The 21,558-nt window shown below is 37.7% G+C and overlaps 1 protein-coding gene across 1 annotated transcript in view; it reads right to left on the bottom strand.

The window, feature by feature from the left end:
• Positions 1 to 21,558, bottom strand: part of LOC131937317 (FYVE, RhoGEF and PH domain-containing protein 4) — an 89,730-nt gene that overhangs the window by 53,438 nt on the left and 14,734 nt on the right. Inside the window, exon 3 of the mRNA XM_059294616.1 lies at positions 1,738 to 1,890. Within this exon, the coding sequence (XP_059150599.1) occupies positions 1,738 to 1,890 (153 nt within the window). The remainder of the gene's footprint in view (positions 1 to 1,737; positions 1,891 to 21,558) is intronic.

Genomic DNA, 21,558 nt, shown 5'->3' with positions numbered 1-21,558 from the left:
TGATGTACTGTTCATATATATATATATATATATATATATATATATATATATACGTATATATAATATATATGTGTATAATACCCCTCCCTATTCATTTTTAGACTAGGAACTTCAATAACATGACTTCCTAATTGTCAGAAAGAAGAATTACTATTGTAAATCTGTATCAGTCCTCACAAGCTGATTATGAACATGGTAATACTAAAGCGAACATGGCAAGGCAAACTGACGCTGTAAATTACACGTGAAAGGCAAACACAAACACAACAAATAAAAAACGATTCTAGTTTTCTATTGGGTTCCACTTTAAGATCAGGAACCCTAACTCCTAGCACGCGAAAGTTAACCAGCTGTAGGAATTCAAAAGTTAACCGCACGCCTAAAGTTAACCAGCCATGTTGATTTCAAAAGATAAAAAGTGAACGTTTAAATAAACGAAATAAAACACAGATGCGGGCAAAGGACTTGATTTGCCTTACATAGGACTTAAAGCACTGCTGCCTCTGTAGGCTGAGGAATAGGTAGGGGTTGGGGGAAGGGGGATAAATATTTATCGGCCAAGAATAAACTTTGTCGACTTTTGGTTAGTGCAACATTTAAAAAAGTGAAGAAAAAAATCTGAAGAATAAATTGTTTTTTTAGAGGAAATAACAATCCAATTAACGAACACAGTACCCAACGTTTTAAGAAAGGAACAAAATCGAGATTTTAAAAGTTTAGAAATGAAAAAAAAACTTGCTATGTATGCGTTGTTTTAGCTAATTCATATTTAAAATCCAAATCAGCTTATTGTTTAGTCTGACAAGAATAAGAGGTTATAGGTTATATATATATATATATATATATATATATATATATATATATATATATATATATATATATATATATATATATATATATATATATATATATATATATATATATATAGTCACAATATAGTGTATTTAAAAATGATTTAATAAGCTAAAACTTTTTTATTGCCTAAAACAGCTATCAACGCCCAAACACACGTATGCGCATGCGTAGGCACATACACTTAAGCGGATATACACAGACACACTAACACAGTCTTAGACTTGATCAATGAGTAATTTTGATAGTTAAAAAAAATCTCTTTGGTTATTTTAAGGATCAATTGTGAAAAACAATGAGTGTAAAAATGCTCAAAATTGAACCTACGTCTTGTATTATGGTATAGAACGTACACTATCAATAAACTCCCTATGAAAGGGAATATATTCTCCATAAGTGAGAGCTCAAGGTTTTACTTATCTCGAAGAAAGAGTTAGAATTTAAAAAATAAATCTGGACAAAATTAAGTAAAATGTGCAATATGTAGTCTAATTAAATTTATTTTGTACTTTTTAAGCATATTTTTTTTATTTATGTAAATATAATAAAGGCGTTTACATTAAAGAAAAACAATTAAGTGAGAATTATTTTTTCTAAGATTTGGACGAAATCTCACTTTATCGTTATCCTAAGCTTAACCTTGTTTTGAAATGCTTTGTAAACAAATTATGCGCAGAATTTTATTGCTTTAGTAGGATAATACGATGTATTTTAACACATGCAAGACACACAAAAGCGACGCTGCACACACATAGATTACACTACTACCTGATAAATTCTCGCCCTCCATTTTTAAACTGCTAACTCCTTAACAGTTGCTTGTGGTTTAAACAATAATAAAATACTACTTTAACTTTAACTGTTATGTAACCTTTTGACACTCACCCGGAAGTCGACGAAACTGCTTGAATGAGGCAGCATCGGAGAGTGACCTCCCCCAAGGTTTTTTGGGCTTAGCTTGCCTCCCTTGAAACAGAGACTTGTCGAAATCGCGGATCTCCTCTGCTGTCGCCGCCATCGGAAATCCGTCATTTTCCGCTAAAAAACAACAAGGAAATAAATTGTCTTAATGTATGTACATCATCTAATGTAAAAAAAAGAATACACAAGGATTTATAGTTTTAAGCATTGTTAAGAGACAAAATATAATGAGTTTATGGAGTAATCAGAAAATAAGTCAACAGTAACAGGATTTACTTCCCCTTACAAAGGGAAGTTAACTTGTGTCTTTGTGTTGAATGTGTGTTAAAGTTCACACAAAAAATTAAGACTATAATAGTTGGTTTAATAGTGAATTCGTGATGAGATCACATCGATGTGTGTGCTTTTAAAAATGATAATTTTAGAGCGTTACCTTTCTAATACCGGTCTAATACTGGGACTGTTGCTAAAATATTATGGACTATTTTTAAAATTTGTTACACGTAGTACCAGAGCTATTGACGGACAGTGGGGACACTAGTATTGAACAGGACTACTGACTGTCCTTAAGGACAATTATATTGTGGATTGAGGTATGTCCTCTCGGACAAATATAATGACCAGAAATAAGTCCAAAAAGATAATTTTATTTAGCAGGACTATTGTCGGGTAGGACAAATTATGTAGAACGATACTGAAGCTTTGTACAGAAATATGTCGGAGTAAAGTTCTCGGCTACAAGGTGAATAAAACCGATGCGAAATATACGCTAGCTCAGTCACTACATATAGGTCAACAAAATAATCCGTAGTTTGAAAGAATTGAGCTTAACCAAGCTAAACAGCAAAAAAAAAAGTAATTGTATCTATATATCACGTTAACTGCTAATGTATTATTATGTATCAACATTTTTGGGCCCAGACTTTGGAGATCCTTGACCTAAAACCTACTCAGCCCACCTCTTAATCCGCCACCCTGTTTCCATCTATAAAACAACACATGTTAAATCCGTTTTTTTTCTTAATAAAACGAACGACAATTTTATTTTGTGATTTCAAAAGTACGAATTGTTCCACTTGAAAATAGGACTACACCACAATAAGGGAAAGAACTCTGACATTTACGGGTCAGACAGCGAAAGAACTTATATTCGTCTCCCACCCACCACACAGAATAAATAAACTTCAATTTTACTTTTAAAAAATGAACCTCAATCATGAGAAAAATAAGCAATAGTTATGAAAATTAAAAGGATGTTAAGTGGCTGTAAACTCCACCATAATTTAAAAAAAAAATTTAAATCGAATGAAGCGGAGTTTTAATTTCACACATGCCAGATACAGATATACAGTTGCCATGGAGACTCGCAAGGCCATTGGTCGTAATTTGTTTTAAAATATTTTAATTGAGTACAAAGTAGACTTAAAAGTGTGAGATGTTGTTTCCATTTTGTTATTTTAAAAAAGTTACATAGTATTTTTTTTGTTATAGGTAAATTCGAATTGTGGCATAAGGGAGGTAACCATGATTTTACTTTCTGTTTTTGAAATTAATAATTTTAAAAATAATTTGCCTCCCCTAGGATCAAACAGCTAAAATAGTTTTAATAAAATACTATTTGAAAATTAAAACAATGAGCTAAAATTAGTAAAATAAAAAGTATTTTTTTTTTCGAAACAAAATTATGTTAAAAAATACAGTGATAATTCAAATTCTACTTATGATACTTTAAATATTTATACTTATTAACGTTATTATACAGAAACTAAAAGTCACCAGTCATATTATTACAAACATTTTGCAGTGTCACATGTCTTTTGTGTCGTAGTAAGTAGAACACGGCTTGCCGCCGCCGCTAAGTTTGGCCTAAAGGGGAATAATTTTCTTTCCAAAAAACAAAAGATAACACCAACCTCAACCCATTTGGTATCCAATTAGAATCCACAGAGCCGGCGTTAGGGGTACGCGGGGCCTGGGGCTAACCATCCGCGCGGGGCCTTATATTTTTCCATTGGTGTCTAAAACATGTACAGTGAGGCGGTTTTTTTTCTTCTCAACGCGAATTAATATTTATAACGATATATATGGTATTTTTAAGCTGCTTATCAATGTCATTAAGACACTGATTAACAAATAATGTGTTCACTTAGAAGTGCTTTTGAAACGTTGCTTGTTTCTGTTAAAGCTTTTTGTTTGAAAAATAAAAAAAATAAAACAGATATAAGTTAGAGACACGCATTAAAGAGACGATGAACTTCGGCTTCAAACTTGATTTTTTTACATTAATGTTTATTTATGTAAATCTTACTAGTACGTTCACAAACGAAGATCTACTTTTTTTGCCTTTCGTGAGGAAAATTCCTTGATTATATCATCATAGTCCAAATTGGAGGCAATGTCTTTTTCTATTGACAGAATCGACAGGCCGCATAACCTGTCTTGGGACATCGTTGATACATGTTCCCAATTACCCGGATCGTATATATCTTTTACGATCATTGGGAATTACTTTTTTTCGTCAGAATCATTTTCACTTCATCGGTCAGAATACAATGGGGTATCTCATTACGTGTTTTCCTGATTTTACTTCCCATGTCAGGTCGGGGGCTAATTCGCAACCGCCATCACCAGTCACCTCAGGTCAAAAGCGAGTCGACACTAAGCGAGGTGTGACACTAATGTCTTCGTATAGAATGACGGTCTGTCCCAGGTCATGTAGGGGATAACTCACTAACATCAGCCTTGGCCTCAGTTTATAACAATCAACAATTTCAGCCATTTTTTTTTTCAAATTCAATACAGCAAAGATTATTTAAATTTACAAACTAATTCAGACAACAATGGCGGTGCTGAAGCGCGGGGCCCCTTCAAGCGCGGGGCCTGGGGCGGCCGCCCCGTTGCCACCCCCTAACGCTGGCACTGAGAATCCACTATGCATCTCTGTATTTCGCTTTCTATCTTTTATTTACATATTGTTAATATTTTCTATTAATTTCTCACGCTGTTTACATTGTAAAAATATTCATGGTAAAAAAAAAACAAGTTTTTATTGTTTTTATTTCTTTATTGCTAATTATCTTCATTTGAATTGTTGATCTTTTTTAGTAATGTTCATATTTTTCCCACGTTTTCTTTAACTTGCTTTCTCTGTTTGTGTGTTTGTTTGTCTTTCCAATCAAATCTTGCGATCGAAATTTCTGGCACTTCCCAGTTAGCTAGCGCGCTGAAATTTTCAGGGAAGCTTTCTTTTGGATGACCATTGAATATTCAATTGTTATTATTACTAAATTGATCAATGGAAACATTTTATTGAGCATTTTAGACCGCTATATAATCTATATATATAATTCTCCTCTGCTAGCCATTAGAAAAAAAACCAGCGACGCGTACCTCGCGCGCAGTGAAGCGAACGATCACATGTCGCCACAGGCTTAGGGGCAGAGAATTTAGCTTGAACCGAGTTTAAACTTACAGGAGGTAGGCCAGTTTGGGGGAGACGATATGGTCGAGTGGTTGGGCACACGATTGCTATCCCACTCGACACGGGTTCAAATCTATGTGTTCTAGTCAGTAACGTATTCACACAACGTGTTTTTTTCCCACGTTTTCTTTAACTTGCTTTCTCTGTTTTTTATTACGAGTTGTCTTTTTACGAGTTGTCTTACTAACCTCTTTCCGTCTTAATTCTTTACACACAACAGACCAGCCCTCGTCCTAACCGCTATCAACTAACCTCTGACAATCATTCACTCAACCTTTTATACCGCATTCGACTTTGGGATAACAATACACAAACACACCGGGGTTACAACAGTACTTTCCCTCTTCTGGCTTACTGAAGGAGCAAGCACGCGATTGGCTCAGTAGTGGTCACGCGGTGTTTGTTTACAAAGGAAGTAGAATGGTGATGGTCAATGGTTTACTCGCGAGGGCGTGTCATGCCTGGTGTAACTCTTGGTGTTCGTCCTTTGTGAGTATTTGTCTTCTTTTACCAAAAAAAAAAAGTGAAAAGATAAAATCGATAGCAAGATTTTAATGCAAACAAACAGACAAAGACTAAAAAGTAGAAAATAATAATCATTAAAAAAGTTTTAAAAAACCCACGTTTTCTGATTGAACTAAAAAGTAGAAAATAAATGCTATACATCACAATAATGCAAGCGATCACTCTACTATAAGCGATCAAAAACGTGGGGCGCCGAAGTAAAAGTTATATTACTATTGATTAGATAATACTATTGACTTTTATTAGGGAGCTTGTAGAGAGTCAACAGTATTAGAAACTGTAAGAAAATCACGGCGCCCCACGTTTTTCATCGCTTATAGTAGAGTGATCGCTTGCATTATTGTGATGTATAGCATTTATTTTCTACTTTTTAGTTCAATCAGAAAACGTGGGTTTTTTAAAACTTTTTTAATGATTATTATTGTTCATGTAATGATAATTTTTATTAATGTTTGAATTATGTTAAATACTAAGCACACACACACATTTGTATATGTTGATGTATATATTTCAATTTGAAAATAAAGCTTAAAAAAAACAAAAAAAAACAATTTTATTTAATTCACTTCTTCTGTCGTCAGTCGTCGTCAGTCTATCTGTCTTTAGATCGAAACGCCCGAGCAAAATTACTGGCACTTCTAACTGACAGATACGGTTCGTAGTTGGAGCGTGGGTCAAGACATGAAGACAATGCAACATGACATTAAATTTGACTTAATTGGATGCCTAATTAATTTTTTATGAATTAATTAAAATTTTGACCAAATTTGTAGGTAGTTCTATCCAACTACTCCGCACGCGTCATCACGTTCAATAGTGCGTCATCACGTTCAATAGGCGCGCAATGGTTTTTAGTCATGTAACTCTATAAGGCTTGTAAGTCTCTTTGCTTCTCTTACTTAAAATCTGAAATCTGGTTATCCAGGGTCAGGTGAATTCTAAAACTATCATTATCAGTTTTTACGATTTTAAATAACTTAACAATAGCGTAAGTAACTTTTATTTCTTTATTTACCGATTTAATAAACAAATTCACAATTGGTTTGAAAAATACTAGCTGGCTAGTATGATAAGGAGATGGTGACCTACTTACAAGCCCTATTGTAAATAAAAACATGAAAGTACTAAAAACAATTTTATAAAAAACGTTTTAATAACAAGCTTTTATGTAATAATGCACTTAAAAGTAGAAAAAAAATTATACACTATTATTTAAATTACTATTAAAAAGAAGCGTGGGTCTCTTCCTAAATATTAGTAAAGTTATCCAATAGATACTAAAGTGGCCCACCCTTTTTTTATAGTAATTTAAATAGTAGTGTATAATTATTTTCTACTTTTTAGAGCATTATTACATAAAAGCTTGTTATTAAAACGTTTTTTTATGACATTTTTTTTTTACTCTAGGCCTATAGCCTACGCCCTACAGCGTGTCAAAGCAATTTAATGATATTTAAATTGTGTTTGCTAAATTAAGCTGACAATATGTTATGATATAGATCACGTTTGATTTCGTATTAGTTCTGTATAGCACTAGCACTTATGATATATTGAGGCCCATCGCAATTTCTTTAGTCTTTGAAGTCAAGAATCATTAGTTCTGTTAGTGTCAGTGAAAACCTAAAGGTTTTACACATTGTCTCAGTTCATTCAGTCAAGTAATCAATCGATTCACGATTTATTAGTTTGCCCCTCCGTCGATCTACCATCCGCCCACCCGTCTCTATGTCTGTCTGTATGTCTACCCGTCCGTATGTCCGTGTGTCCGTATGTCCGTATGTCCGTATGTCCGTATGTCCGTATGTCCGTATGTCCGTATGTCCGTATGTCCGTATGTCCGTATGTCCGTATGTCCGTATGTCCGTATGTCCGTATGTCCGTATGTCCGTATGTCCGTATGTCCGTATGTCCGTATGTCCGTATGTCCGTATGTCCGTATGTCCGTATGTCCGTCTGTCCATCTGTCCGTCTGTCCGTCTGTCTGTCTGTCTGTCAGTCGGTCTGTCGTTCCCTGTCTGTCTGTCTGTCCACCCATAGAGCTATCCACCACTACTCCCCCCCCCCCCGATTTAGCTTCGCAGTCGATTGCCCGCTATGCACAACGAATCAGCCCAGCCACCGACTAGGACATCAATCAATACCTGCATTGCATGTTTGACCCAGGTCAAATCATTGACATGAATGGCTGACACGGCATCACGTGATCACAGAGACACTGTCATGGTTGGGTGCTCACCCATCACATGCATGAAGGGGAATAATCGGGAGAGTAATGGAGGGAGTAGATGGGCGGGGGTGGGGGTGGGGGGGGGCTTTGGGGGTAGAGGAAATATGGTGGGGCGTGGCAGAAAACTGGAGATCGTGGAGGTGTGGCAACATATGGGGTGTGGGGGAGTATTGATGTGTGGGTTGAAACCATCGGAGGGAGGGGGGGGGCATGGAGGTGCGGGAAACATAGGTTTGGGTAGTGGATTTTGGAACATGTAGGGGGGTGTATGACCTTTTCATCAGTTCCTTATGCTGATAAAACCCTCTTTGGTATTTGTGTCTGTTATGTTTAAATTTTATGACACAAAAACATGAAAGAAAACACAATTTGTGATCTGGATGACGTGGCCTGTTTAAGTACTTGTCATAATCCCAAACCCTCGTCAACCTATTTCCGAAGGATTAATTACTTAATGAACTGGTGAATCAATTAACCTTTACAAAGGAAATACGGCACTCTGTGTTTAGCCATAACTTGTGTGTGCACACAGTAATGATATAACTCGAAACTAACTACAGACCTAGCCCAAACCCAGTTACACCTGAACTCAAATCCTTGATGTAGTTCTATCACTCAGGTGGAATCCATTCAAATTTAAGACAAAAGTATGTCGAATCATAGAAGATTTTCACGTACATATAATTTAAATCATTTTCAAAACATGAAATATAAATTATTAATATATTTTTATATATATTAATATATTATTAATATATTTTTAGTATATATGTTAATTTTTTTTATTTTTTTTTTTGAAAAACAAAACATATCTTTTAAGTCATGTTTTATTTTTATTTTTAAAATAAGTTTAAATTTAATTGTTTTGTTTTATCATTTAAAACACTTTTTTTTGCATCGTTTTTTCCATTACTTTAAAAATTTGATCTGTATTGTTTTTTCATTTGACGACTCATTAAATATTCACCCACCTAGTCGAGTTCTACCCCATAAATGACAAATTCATGTCATAAAACGAAACTTCTAGAAAAATCGTTGAATTGCTGCACCATGACCATGGAACTCGAATGATTTTATCATTTCTATGTAGGAAACGCAAGTGATGGGGAAAACGCCAATGTAAGGGAGGCAACCGAGTAGGAAAGTCACGCGGGGAAGAGAGTTACAAAGGGAGAATAGAGAAAAATAAACAAATGGGAAAGCATACAACAATTTAAAGTAATCTCCCTTTTCAACCCCCCCCCCCCCCCCCCCACACACACACCCAATGAGATAAATTTAAACTTTGATAATTAAATATGTGAAACATGTAAAGATGGTTGATGTTTTTTATATTGTTTTTTTTTGACAAGAAAGTCGCAACCACAATACATACAAACAATCACAATATAGCAACCACAACATACAGAACAAAGTAATAAAGCCACATAAGTAGCAATATAATACACGCGAAGTACGTGTAATAACATAATACAAATACAGCACAAGAAACAGCATTAAGTAATCACTTAAGTACACTTTTAAGGTACGCATAGCAAGCGTAAAACATAATACAAACATGTATTTCATAATATAATACAACAAATTTAACAACATAATACAAGTACATATGTAATAAATATAATACAACAACAAATATAACAACATAATACAACCATACTTACATGCAAACCCATTAAACAATTATTGTACAGCGCGGCCACATTGCTAAAAAGTCTTGAGGTATCTTCTTACAACTAATATCTAAATTAACCAAAATCTAATTTTTTTTCAAATAACAGAATTACAAACCACTATCCCAACCCAACCTTAGTTTATATAATAGGTGAACGATCCATATTTGCCACGTGTACAATGATAGAGATCAACCCAAGTCTTTTAAAGGTCTGCAACTCTCAGGGTTAAAGGCCCATAATTGAAATAGATCGATCACACGCTAACCACACAATGATACGGGTGAGCGATCATATACTACAAAGGGCTTTAAACTAACTAGCAGCTTATTCTTCCTCATTCATAATCAAAGCTACCAGTTATTAACCACCCATTAAAAAAAATTGATCCCCACCACACCCCAGATTAAATTTTGAAATCCTAACTTTTTTCTAATACAATCATTCCTATCCTTACCCCTCTCACACCCCCACCCCTAAACCATGTTTGCTGGCCACTCAAGCGAGACCAACAGCACCCTCACTGTTAGCCTGACAAACTCTCCCCAAGATCTATAACGAGGCCAGATTTCTTTTCAAATTTGGAGGGTAAAACACACTACTTGAGAAATTTGAATATGCTAATTATCGATGTCAATAGCTAACAGTCTGACATACATACTATGGGTAGACTAATATACAAAACCTTGCCATAAATAATGAAAAAAAAAGTAATAAATTTAGTGGTTGTTATAAAATGAAAGAACAATTTTGAAAAAAAAAAATATCTTAGTTATTTTTTTTCTCTCTAAAACTAAAATAAAGCGTGAACAAAAGCGATGGATGTGTTTTCATTTGCATTAAAAACATAAAGAAACGTGTTCTTTAAATCTTAAAAACAAATTATTTTTATAAAGCACATATAAACTTTGGTTAGTAGATGAAGGCACTGACGAAAAAAACATAATTAAATTAATAATTAGTAAATAATTAGCCCTAAAACTAACCGAGAGATTTTGGCAAAATTTTCGGTTTCTTCTTTTTCACAAACATCGTCTGGTAATAAACTGTCGTCTGCTGGGAGAAGAAACTATCGTCTGCAGGCTGCTGGGGGTGACATCAACACGGTAACAATCAGACGGTAATCCACACACATGATAAGTAGCGGGAACGAAACCTTGTTGGGCTACAAAAACCAGTGGAACTCCTGAAATGTTTCCCTTTTCGAAAATATCCTAACACACAGAGAAAACACCAGGTACCTTTTTAGAAAAAACACACAAAGGTACACGATTTCAGTTTCCAGTGTATGTGCTTTTTTTTAAATTTTTTTTAAAGAAAAGCTTCAAAACGACGTTAGAGAACACATTTCAAATTCTATAGAGGTCTATTTTTAGATCTGATATTTGAAGTTAGGATCGGCTAATGTTTTATCAATGACCTGGAGTGCTGGAAGATTGGGTGCAGGGGAGGGAGGGAGGAGGGAACGGCATTTACGTAACATAATGTAAACACTTTGTTAAACATTTTAAAGCGCAAAAAACAAAATGATGTCACTTTGTCGTGCTAATAAAATAGTTAAGATAATGAAAAAAATATATAGTTTTTAAAAAATTAAAATTTCCCAGTTCTAATTATAGTTTTGAAAAAAACAATGTATTAATAGCAACCAATACAAATGAGTGATCGATCGGGTTTACCCGGTGTGACTGTGTCGCGTGACCTGGTTGTGCGGCTGACAGGTGTAACCAGGTGTGTCATGTCAGGTGTAACACACACGTTCGTTACACGGCGAGGTGTGCACAGTACGAAGCGTGACGCCAGTCAAATTGCGGCGATTATATCTGATTTTTATTGAAACCATTGTTTTATTTGTTTAGCAATATTTATACCTCTTTTAAGTAAATATGAAAAAAAGATGAAACAGTATTTTATTAGTAATCCGTAAAGTGTAAATCTAAAAATAGAAAAAGTATTATTAGCTACCGACAAAATTATCTTTTAGTTTTGATTGTTCAATCATTTTCTAGTCGAAGCGCTATATTTACAATTTTAAAATAAACTGATAATAAGCTTAGCTAGGATTTTAAAAATCTCAATGATGCAATTAGAACTGAGAATTCGATTTTGAATTTTTTTTCCTCCATTGAAATTAAAGAAACATTTAATAATTAATTACGCTCTTTAAAACAATTTAATGTATTTCTCAATCATTGAAATTATCTTCTAGATTAAAATTTTTAATTAACACATTAAAGAAAGTAACTACACACTCATCCATGGAAATATTATTTACACATCACAAGAACATGACTTGCAATATTACTCCGTATTACTTTACGCTCAGTTTAAGTATAATTTTATCATGAAATCCTTTAATTGAGGACCAGTGGATACGTTATCCATATTGGAGGAAAAGCACACTGGATAGCAAGGATGCAAATGCCAGACTGAATTTTGTGGGGGTGTACAGGGGAGGGAGGGGGGGGGGGGTTGTAAGAAAATGGGTGTATCTTGCCAGAGACGCGCTGAAAAGTTTGATGATGTCCGAACGCCATGTTGATTGACAAACTGGCAAGTTTGTTTTCCCTGGCAACTCAAACTTTGCGCGCGAGCCAGGAATAGACATTTAAACACGCGCTTGAATTAACCCTTGATTAAACTGGGGGAGAGGGGATAGGGGGGAGGGGGTTAAAGAAGGGAGAGAAGATCGTCTACTACATTAACTTTTTATGTCCTTAAAAGTGCAAAAAAAATAATGCAACATTAATGTAAACTCTTGTGTAAAGAAACGACGTTAAGATACATCCAAGAAAGGAAATAGGAAGTGAAATGTGAGTATTAATTTCAGGAATGAGATAACCATTACAATTTCACTATTAATGTATAGTATAATCGTGCCCAAGTAATAAAAACAGGGTTACTCTACTGCTACTACTTTAAAAAAAAAGCCCACATGATCTTCGCAGATAAGTGTATTTTTAACACGTTTTTCTTAACTCAGCTTCGCGTTTGTTTGTTTGTTGTTAAAATTGACATCGAAAATTAGCCCACTTCTGATTGCTCTAGAGACCTGAAATTTGGCATGCATGCTACTTTCGCCTAACAATTTCAGATGCAATCATAAAAACTAGCAATTAGTGACCGTAATTAGCTTAATTTAATTACGCCCGAAGGACCATAAAATTGAGGACATGATTTCTAAAGATACCGACAAGACTTGAGCCCTATTGACACAGTTACTTCGGCCCCAATCGATGTGAGCGCGCTGGCCGTGATCGTATAGTGGTTAGTACTTCGCGTTCTGGCCGCGACAACCCAGGTTCGAATCCTGGTCGCTCAAGATTTTTTTAGTCCGTGTATTTATAAACACTTTTTTAAAAACCACGTTTTTCATGTGTAGCAACGGACTAAAAAGGAGAAAATAAAATACTTAAAAAAAACTTTTTAAAAAACCACGTTTTTTATGTGTAGCAACGGACTAAAAAGGAGAACGGACACGGTAACACATTGTTAACGGTGACACGGTTGGTACGCTGGGCATGCTAAAATACACATAAACACGTTTTTCCTTAACTCAGCTTCGCGTTTATTTGTTTGTTTATGGGAGATTTGATCACGTGATTCGTGAGTAGATCTCCACGCCAGCAACGTAAATTACACCCTTTCTCTGTTTAAAGCGTATCGGTCGCTCAAGATTTTTTTAGTCCGTGTATTTAAAAACACTTAGTCAAGTCATACTTAATCAAGTGATTAGATAATAAACTATATAAAAAACTTTTTTAAAAAACACGTTTTTCATGTGTAGCAACGGACTAAAAAGGAGAAAATAAAATACTTAAAAAAAACTTTTTAAAAAACCACGTTTTTCTTGTGGACTAAAAAGTAGAAAATAAATTTTCATACATTTGATGACAAAAAACGTGGGTACGTTCACCATCAAATTTCCCGACCCATCTGCCCGACCCACGTTTTTTGTCATCAAATGTATGAAAATTTATTTTCTACTTTTTAGTCCACAAGAAAAACGTGGTTTTTTAAAAAGTTTTTTTTAAGGATTTTATTAAAGACACTTGAAATCGAGCACAATCAGCTCTTAACGTCACAGAAAGCTGAATAACAGGGAGATAGAAAAATAAACGTTGGAAAAATCGATAATGAGAGCCAGTATCTACAACAATAATCGATATAATGTCGCATGTTAACCGCCGTAAGACAGATGCAGTTAAGCGACCGTCGATTCGTGTCCGCGATTTTGTTGTCTTAAGTGATAAATAAGAACAACATAGGGGCAGGGTAGAGATATGCCCAGCCGCCTATAGTTAAACGTGAGTCGGATACCCACAAGAGCTGGGTGGACTCAGTGAGTCAGGTACCCATCAGAGCTGGGTGGACTCAGTGAGTCAGGTACCCATCAGAGCTGGGTGGACTAAGTGAGTCAGGTACCCACCAGAGCTGGGTGGACTCAGTGAGTCAGGTACCCATCAGGGCTGGGTGGACTCAGTGAGTCAGGTACCCATCAGAGCTGGGTGGACTCAGTGAGTCAGGTACCCACCAGTACTGGGTGGACTCAGGTATGTCCCGCAGTCATGAGTCCTGACCGAGATTCGAACTCGAGACGTTCGGGTTACCAGTCAACCTCTCTACCACTCGACCAAGCTGTCCCGTCAAGAACCCGGCTAATCTAGTAGATTTCAGTAGTCTGACCTGGGTTTGAACCAGGGACTTTATTTTTAGGTTGTCAGAAAACCAGCCATCGCTATATGTGTATGTTCGTTGTCTAAATACGAATAATTAAATTGTATCATTGGTGTAGACATCTTCATTGTTCTACGAATACGCGATTTCTAAGAATGTTAAAAATAACCATGATCTGTTGTAAATAAATATTAGCATATATATGTACGGTGAAGGGGAGGGGGTGGATTGTTCAGATTTTGAAGTGAAGCTGATTGTCACGTACGTCGGTGAAGCGCGAAGGGGGGGGGGTGACACTCTGTTGACAAATATGGTTGGACTGGGAGTGGGGGAACGGGGAGGGGGGGGGGAGGGGACAGGTCGGGACGTAAACACAGGTGGGGGTGTGTTTTGTGAAACTGTGTGATAACAGCGGTGGGGGGGGGGGGGATCGGAGACACGGGAGTTAGGTTATGTTAGCAGAGGGTGTTTGGTGAAACACTTTATAATAAAGACTGTGGGGGTGGGGAGGGACGTAAACACGGACTACGGATTTAGGGTGGGGGTGTATGTGTATGTGTATGTGTATGTGAAGGTTGTTTTGTGAAACTCATTGTGATCAAGACAGTGGGGGATGAAGACACGGAAACACGGTTATTAAGAGTATGGGGGGGGGGGGAGGGAGGAGGAGGAAAGGATGTTTTGTGAAACGTATTGTGACAAAGGGAAACAATTTAAATAATTCAACCAGGACAAGATCACGTCACTCCCAGCAGGGGCGGGTAATCCGTCCGTAAAGCAGAACATACTAGTGCGATTTTGTCCCCTAACAAGATTAGCGAGCCAGGGAAAAAAATAAAAAATAGCTTTAAAAAAATTGAAACAAATTGTGAGTCTTACGTGGTGACATCTGTCAATGTCTATTGGTCAGTTGTCAGATATGATCAAGGTATTTTTATTTTTATTTTTTTGGCACGTACAGAGCTAATTGACATCAGCTACATCGTATTTTCTACAACAAAGTATAACATTTTATTTTTACACCAAAGTACAAGACCGTAATTTTACTACAAAGTACGAAATCGTATTTTTACACCAAAGAACAACATCGTATTTTTACACCAAAGAACAACATCGTATTTTGTTAATTTAACATATTCACAATACTTACAATAGTGATAGGAGTTGTAAAAATAGAAAATTAGCGATGGTTAGGTCATGTGATCAGAGGTGTAGCGACCCTTCCCGGCGCCCGGGGACAAACTTTTCGATTTGCACCCCCCTCGAGATTTCCATTTGCACCCCCCCTCAAACTTTCGATTTGCACCCCCCCCCCCCTTGAGATTTTGATTTGCACCCCCCCCCCCCATCAAACTTTCGATTTGCACCCCCCTCAACCTTTCTATTTACTTTTCCAACCCATTTTGGCGCCCCCTAAGGTCGGCACCCGGGGACATATGCCCCCCCCCCCGCCCCCCCCTCCTCGCTACGCTACTGCATGTGATGGTTAGGTCATGGGATGGTTAGGTCCTGTGATGTTTAGGTCATGTGATATGTCATGTGATGGTTAGGCCATGCGATGGCAGGTCATGTGATGGTTCAGTCTTGTGATAGATTATACGATGGTTATGGCATGCGATAGTTAGGTCTTGTGATCCTTAGGTCATGTGACCAGTCTGCATAGAAGAATGGGCAGTAGAGCAACAGGAATTGATGTATGGACGGATCTCTTCAATAAACCAACATCAATCCTTCCTTAAGTCATAGTGCTCTGGAAGTCAGACAAAGATAAGGCTCTGGTGTCGCAACAGAGAAAACATGTTTTGAAAGACAACAGAGGTGGTTTCTCATTTTTTTTTTTTTGCGTTGTCTATTCTTGTTAAGATAAATACATCTTCAACCCCCTTCTCAACCCCCACCACTCCCACCCTTAAGCTCACTTGCTAAGTATTTTTTTTTCATTTTTGGACGTTTGAATGTTTTGTTTTAAATTATTTCTTTTACCAAGGTTTTTTTTTTTGACACTAATATTTCACCACTCGAAAAAAATCTTCCGATCAGACTTTTTAGTCTGCTTGATCTAATTATAGGAAATAACGGGAAAGAATATGTGTGCTTGTGTGTTTGACGGGGCGGGGGTTAAATACATCAAAATTTAATATCTTGTGAAACAATTGTTTTGACGCTATCTCGCTAAAATCATGGAGTGCTTTAACACATTCTTAAGTCCTTGAGACATTGTAAAAATAGCTTTAACTTTGAGTTCAATACACGCAGGAAGTTAAACTAAAAACACAAGTGTTCTCAAGTGTATTATATCTACACTTTGACGCACCGTGTGGGGTTAGGGTAACCGAAAGCAATACAACTCCCCCCTGCTCCCACCCCTAATCCCCAAGTTATTGGGTACAATAGAGGTTCTATATATAGTAGGCTCAGAGGCGTAGCGAGTGGGGGGGGGGGGGGCGGGGGTGCGGACCGCACCGGGTGACACCGACCTCGCTAAGCCACTGAGTAGGCTACATGCCAATGTATGATAAATAAAATGGCCTGATAGCGGTATATGTACACACATTAGTTAATGGGAAAAAAAATTAAATTACAGATGTAACAGTGTGGTTGGATCATAGAGCGCACGACTGCTAATCCCAGGCGTGTAACCCTAAGACATCATGTGCCCACCATCTCTGATGGGTAGGTCTACATGGGTCACTATGCCCACAATTTCTGAAGGGTAGGCCCACCTGATTCATGTAAGGGAAAGTAAGGTGCTGACCACACAATCCCTTCAATCCCGAGGTCACAGAAACAGGATAACTGTACTTCATTCCCCCGTGACCTGCCACTTAAGTTAATGAGTCATTATTCCTCTGTCTAGTTATTTCTTAATTTTATTTCAGTTTAATCCCCTAGGTATCCGAAAATTATATCATACCCTGACAAATATTGTCTGAACTTATATGATGGGCCCCGTTTCACTAATAGCTTAAGACCAAATCAAGTAGAAATCCGGTCCGACCCAGTCGATTGTAATTGGATGTTTAGTTTTCGAGGCTTAAAAGTGGAGTAGGTTGAGCCTAGAGCGACAGAATGTAAGGTAGAATAATGGATGAATAGTTCATTTCATGGCGCCTTAAGAAATTTAGACGTAAAAATAAAAATAAAAACTGCACTGAAAATAAAAACTGCAACGAAACTGAAACAAATACAAGAAGAAATCACTAGGAGCGGAAATAAAATGCTAGCCTTTCTTGCAGAGAAGCGCAGATGGTGTGCTGCATTACGTCAGTACTATGACCCAGTGGCGCAGCGAGGTCGGGTGTCACCCGGTGCGGCACTTAATGGTGTCACCCCCCCCCCCCTCCCCAGAAGCGTAGCGACCCTTCCCGGGGACAAACTTTCAAATTTTCGATTTGCAACCCCCGCCTCAAGTTTTTCTCTATATATTTTGCTATTTTTTGCCTTGGTGTCACCCCCCTAAATGGTGTCACCCGGTGCGGTCCGCACCCCCGCCCCCCCCCCCGCCCCCCTTCGCTACGCCTCTGCTATGACCAGTTGTGTTTACTGTCTCGATCTTAGTCAGGTACCCATCAGAGCTGGGTGGACATGAGCCTTGATCCGAACTCGATGCTTTCGAGTGAGTAATCGAGCGCTCTACCGCTCTACCACGCGTTACTGTCTGACTAAAATGATTATGATTATTTTTTTAAAAATATGAAATTATGCGTATTTCAATCATTAAAATAATCCGTTTAAAATAAAAATTTAGCTTTAAAATTTGGATTCGTTTTTAAAAGAGTATTGAAAAAATCTCGAAAATGGAAAGAGTATTCGTATCTAACTCTCCAAAAACCTAATTACCATGAGCCGTAATTAGCTAATGTACCTTGTTTTAGAAAACCGGCTTAACATCACTGGTGCTAATGAGCAGACGACGGATTTGACACTTCCGGTTTCAAACTGTCTTACTACAGCTGGTAATCTATCCAGCCATCATACACGGTGTAGTGTCTTAGTATGTCGTAGACTGTCAAAAGACTAAGAATAAAAACGTACCCTTCGTAGGTGAAGTAGAGTTTATCTGTGTCAGTGGATTTAACATATTAATATGATTAAAAATGAATTGGGTTTGGAAGCAGATATTCTTAGCAATTTAAAAATAAATGCCAAATGTAGACACAATAGAGTCATAGAAGAGACAGTTATTTTAACCGGACGGGATTCGAACCCACCACTCCACTCGCCGGCCGTGCTTCGGGTCAGAAGTGTCAACCCTTACAACCACTTAGCTCTACAATAAAAAAAAAATAGTTCATGTTATATCTGTTCGTTACTTGTTCGGTACCATTAATATTACTAAAGTGCTCAGAGTTTCTTCCAGACATCTCTTCGGGGGGGCTAAACCCCCCCCCCCCCCCGAAAATTTTTTACCGCCCCCCCGAACGAAATGAAATTTATATAATTTATATAGAAAATATATACTTTTAACAGTGTCCGCCCCCCCGAAGAAAGTTTACCGCCCCCCCCCCCGAAGATTTCAAGTGCCCCCTCGGAGAAAAAAGTCTGAAAGAAACACTGAAAGTGCTGTGTTCGGTTGACTTTAGTACGGCTCGTGTTGGGTACCCTTTAGAGCTGGGTTGGGCTCGAGCGAAGTAATCGAACCACGGGAACTCAAGACATTCAGGTAAACCAACTTTTACTCACCTACCCGACCACGCCATTCCACAGCAAGTCGAAATGTGTTTGAACGTGAGTACTTTACAGTCACGAAAATAATGGCGTGTCCTTGACATTGTAGTAGGCATCGTGGGATTTCTGCATGCATGATCGCACTCACACACACACGCACAACGCACACACACAACGCAACACTACATGCACATATTCAATCGCATTAACACACACACACACACACACACACATAAAGACACACACAATGCAACACTACATACACATATTCAATCGCATTAACACACACACACATACAGACACACACAACGCAATACTACATGCAAATATTCAATAACACACACACAGAGACCGCGACTCTGCATGCACGCATGCATGATCGCACTTACTCACGCACACACTCACCCATTCACACACGCACTGACACGACGCCGTGAGCGCCAGGTGAGTTATCACACCTGTACAGTTTTACAGAGCAGGTCGTAGGTGTCGTGCAGGTGATGTAAGCTCATGTCAACTTTTAAGCAGCATGACGCCAGGGACGGTGGGGGGAGGGGGCGGGGGAGGGGTGAGCAGATTGTTTAGATCTTGTGTTCTAGTGAGTCACCCAATGTGTTTGTCTCACATGTATGTATGTTTGTGTGTGTGTGTGTGAGTGTCAGTGTGTCTGAATAACGCGTGTGTGAGTTTGCCTTTATGCGTGTATATGTGTGTATGCGTGTGTGTGTTTCGCGGATTTGAAAGCACCTATGTTTGCCTCATTACAAAAAAAAACTCATACACACACACACACTCTCACACTCACACACACACACACACACATACACACACAAAAACACAACGATGTAATTAACAAGCATTAACCCAGTAAACAGAGTAGAAAATATATCGTAAACACCTATTTTTTATTTCCTGTTTTTATAACAACATCTGGTTGTGTTGCTACATTCACGTACTCGTACACACCCACTCACGAACACACACACACACACACTATCACGCCCATACCCACTCATTAACACACCTACTCATACGTACATTAAGGTCCTACTCGTCTGTTATGCTTAACGTTATCCTAATTGTCTTTATTAGCTCAAACTAAACCACAATTTCCAGTTAACTACCCAAGTTCTTTTTTCTATCAGTAGATGCAAGTTTTTAATTGTATCTTAACCTTAATGCAACCAAAGCTTTATAGTGAACCACTGGACGCAAATACCAACTGGCCATTACCCCATTAACTCTATTGTAGCCAAAGCTTATAAGTCTGGACAAAGGAAGTAAGTGAACCTTAACCCTAATGTAACCACAGCTTTAAAGTAAAGCACTGGACGGAAGTTCTAACTGGCGCTTAACCCTAATGTAACCAAAACATTAAAGTAAAACACTTTACAAAAGTACTAAGTGAATCTTAACCCTAATGTAACCAAAACATTAAAATAAAACACTTTACAAAAGCACTAAGTGAAGCTTAACCCTAATGTAACCACAGCTTGAAAGTAAAACAAAAACCTCCTAATAAAATACTCAAGCTTCTACCGTGACCTCAGCGTGACCTTCAGGTAATGAACGTAACGTCCGTGGCATTGATCTAATTACACTGTTGATGGACGACCGTGGCAGGCGCGGGTCATGTCCTTGACCTCAGCTCCAGGTTGACCTCACTTGACCTGACCACATCCCTACCATCTCGTTATCTCTCGTGTCCTTAATTAATACTGCAGCTCGCTTCGTCTAGTCGGCAATTTATATTGGGATCCGGACAAAAGGCCGACAGAGACAAACGGCCGACAGAGACAAAAGGCCGACATAGACCAACGGCTGACATAGACAAACGGCCGACATGAAGAAAAGGCCGACATGGAAATAAGGCCGACATTGATATAAGTAGGACTCGCTATAAAGCCGACAACAAAAAGGCCGACATCCAAAAGGCCGTCTGGACCGCCTTGAACATAATGTTACATTCAAACACTTTATATTTTATCTGACTTTGCTTATTGTATATTATCTATATATCTAAACACTTTGCATTGCATCCGAACAAAATGTATCAGATCACAAATCTCCATATTTTTAAGAGATAAAAAAGTTTCCCTTAATGCCCCCCCCCCCCACCCCACTCTACCTTTATAATCAATACATAATTCACCTGGGAACTAAACATAGTTGAGTGGGGGGGGGGGTAGTTAAGTAAGAAACTCCCTTTGTAAAAATGAGCTTCCGTAAATTATCAAACCTACAGTGAACACATCAACAATAGTTAGAATTTAAATAAATAGGTAGATTGTCTCCCCTGAGTTGGAGTGGGGAGAGAGAGGAGAGCTCATAGACAGCGGGCCACATAACATGGTGGGACCGTAATAACACGGGGCATGACGTAGAGCCACGGTGTCCCAAGATTTATGGGTTATACATCTTTATACGTGAGTGTTGACCAAGTGACCAACTTATCTAGTTGGTCATTTTTAATTTGTAATCAATAAAAGTTTATTTTTCAAAATTTTACAGAAAAAGTATGTAAAGAATTTTGA

The sequence above is a fragment of the Physella acuta genome, unplaced genomic scaffold (genome assembly GCF_028476545.2).
Source record: "Physella acuta isolate Inbredline_101_S28 unplaced genomic scaffold, ASM2847654v3 ptg000207l, whole genome shotgun sequence".
Lineage (NCBI taxonomy): Eukaryota > Metazoa > Mollusca > Gastropoda > Physidae > Physella > Physella acuta.
The sequence above is the reverse complement of the archived record's forward strand: the minus strand, read 5'-3'. Positions and strand labels throughout refer to the sequence as shown.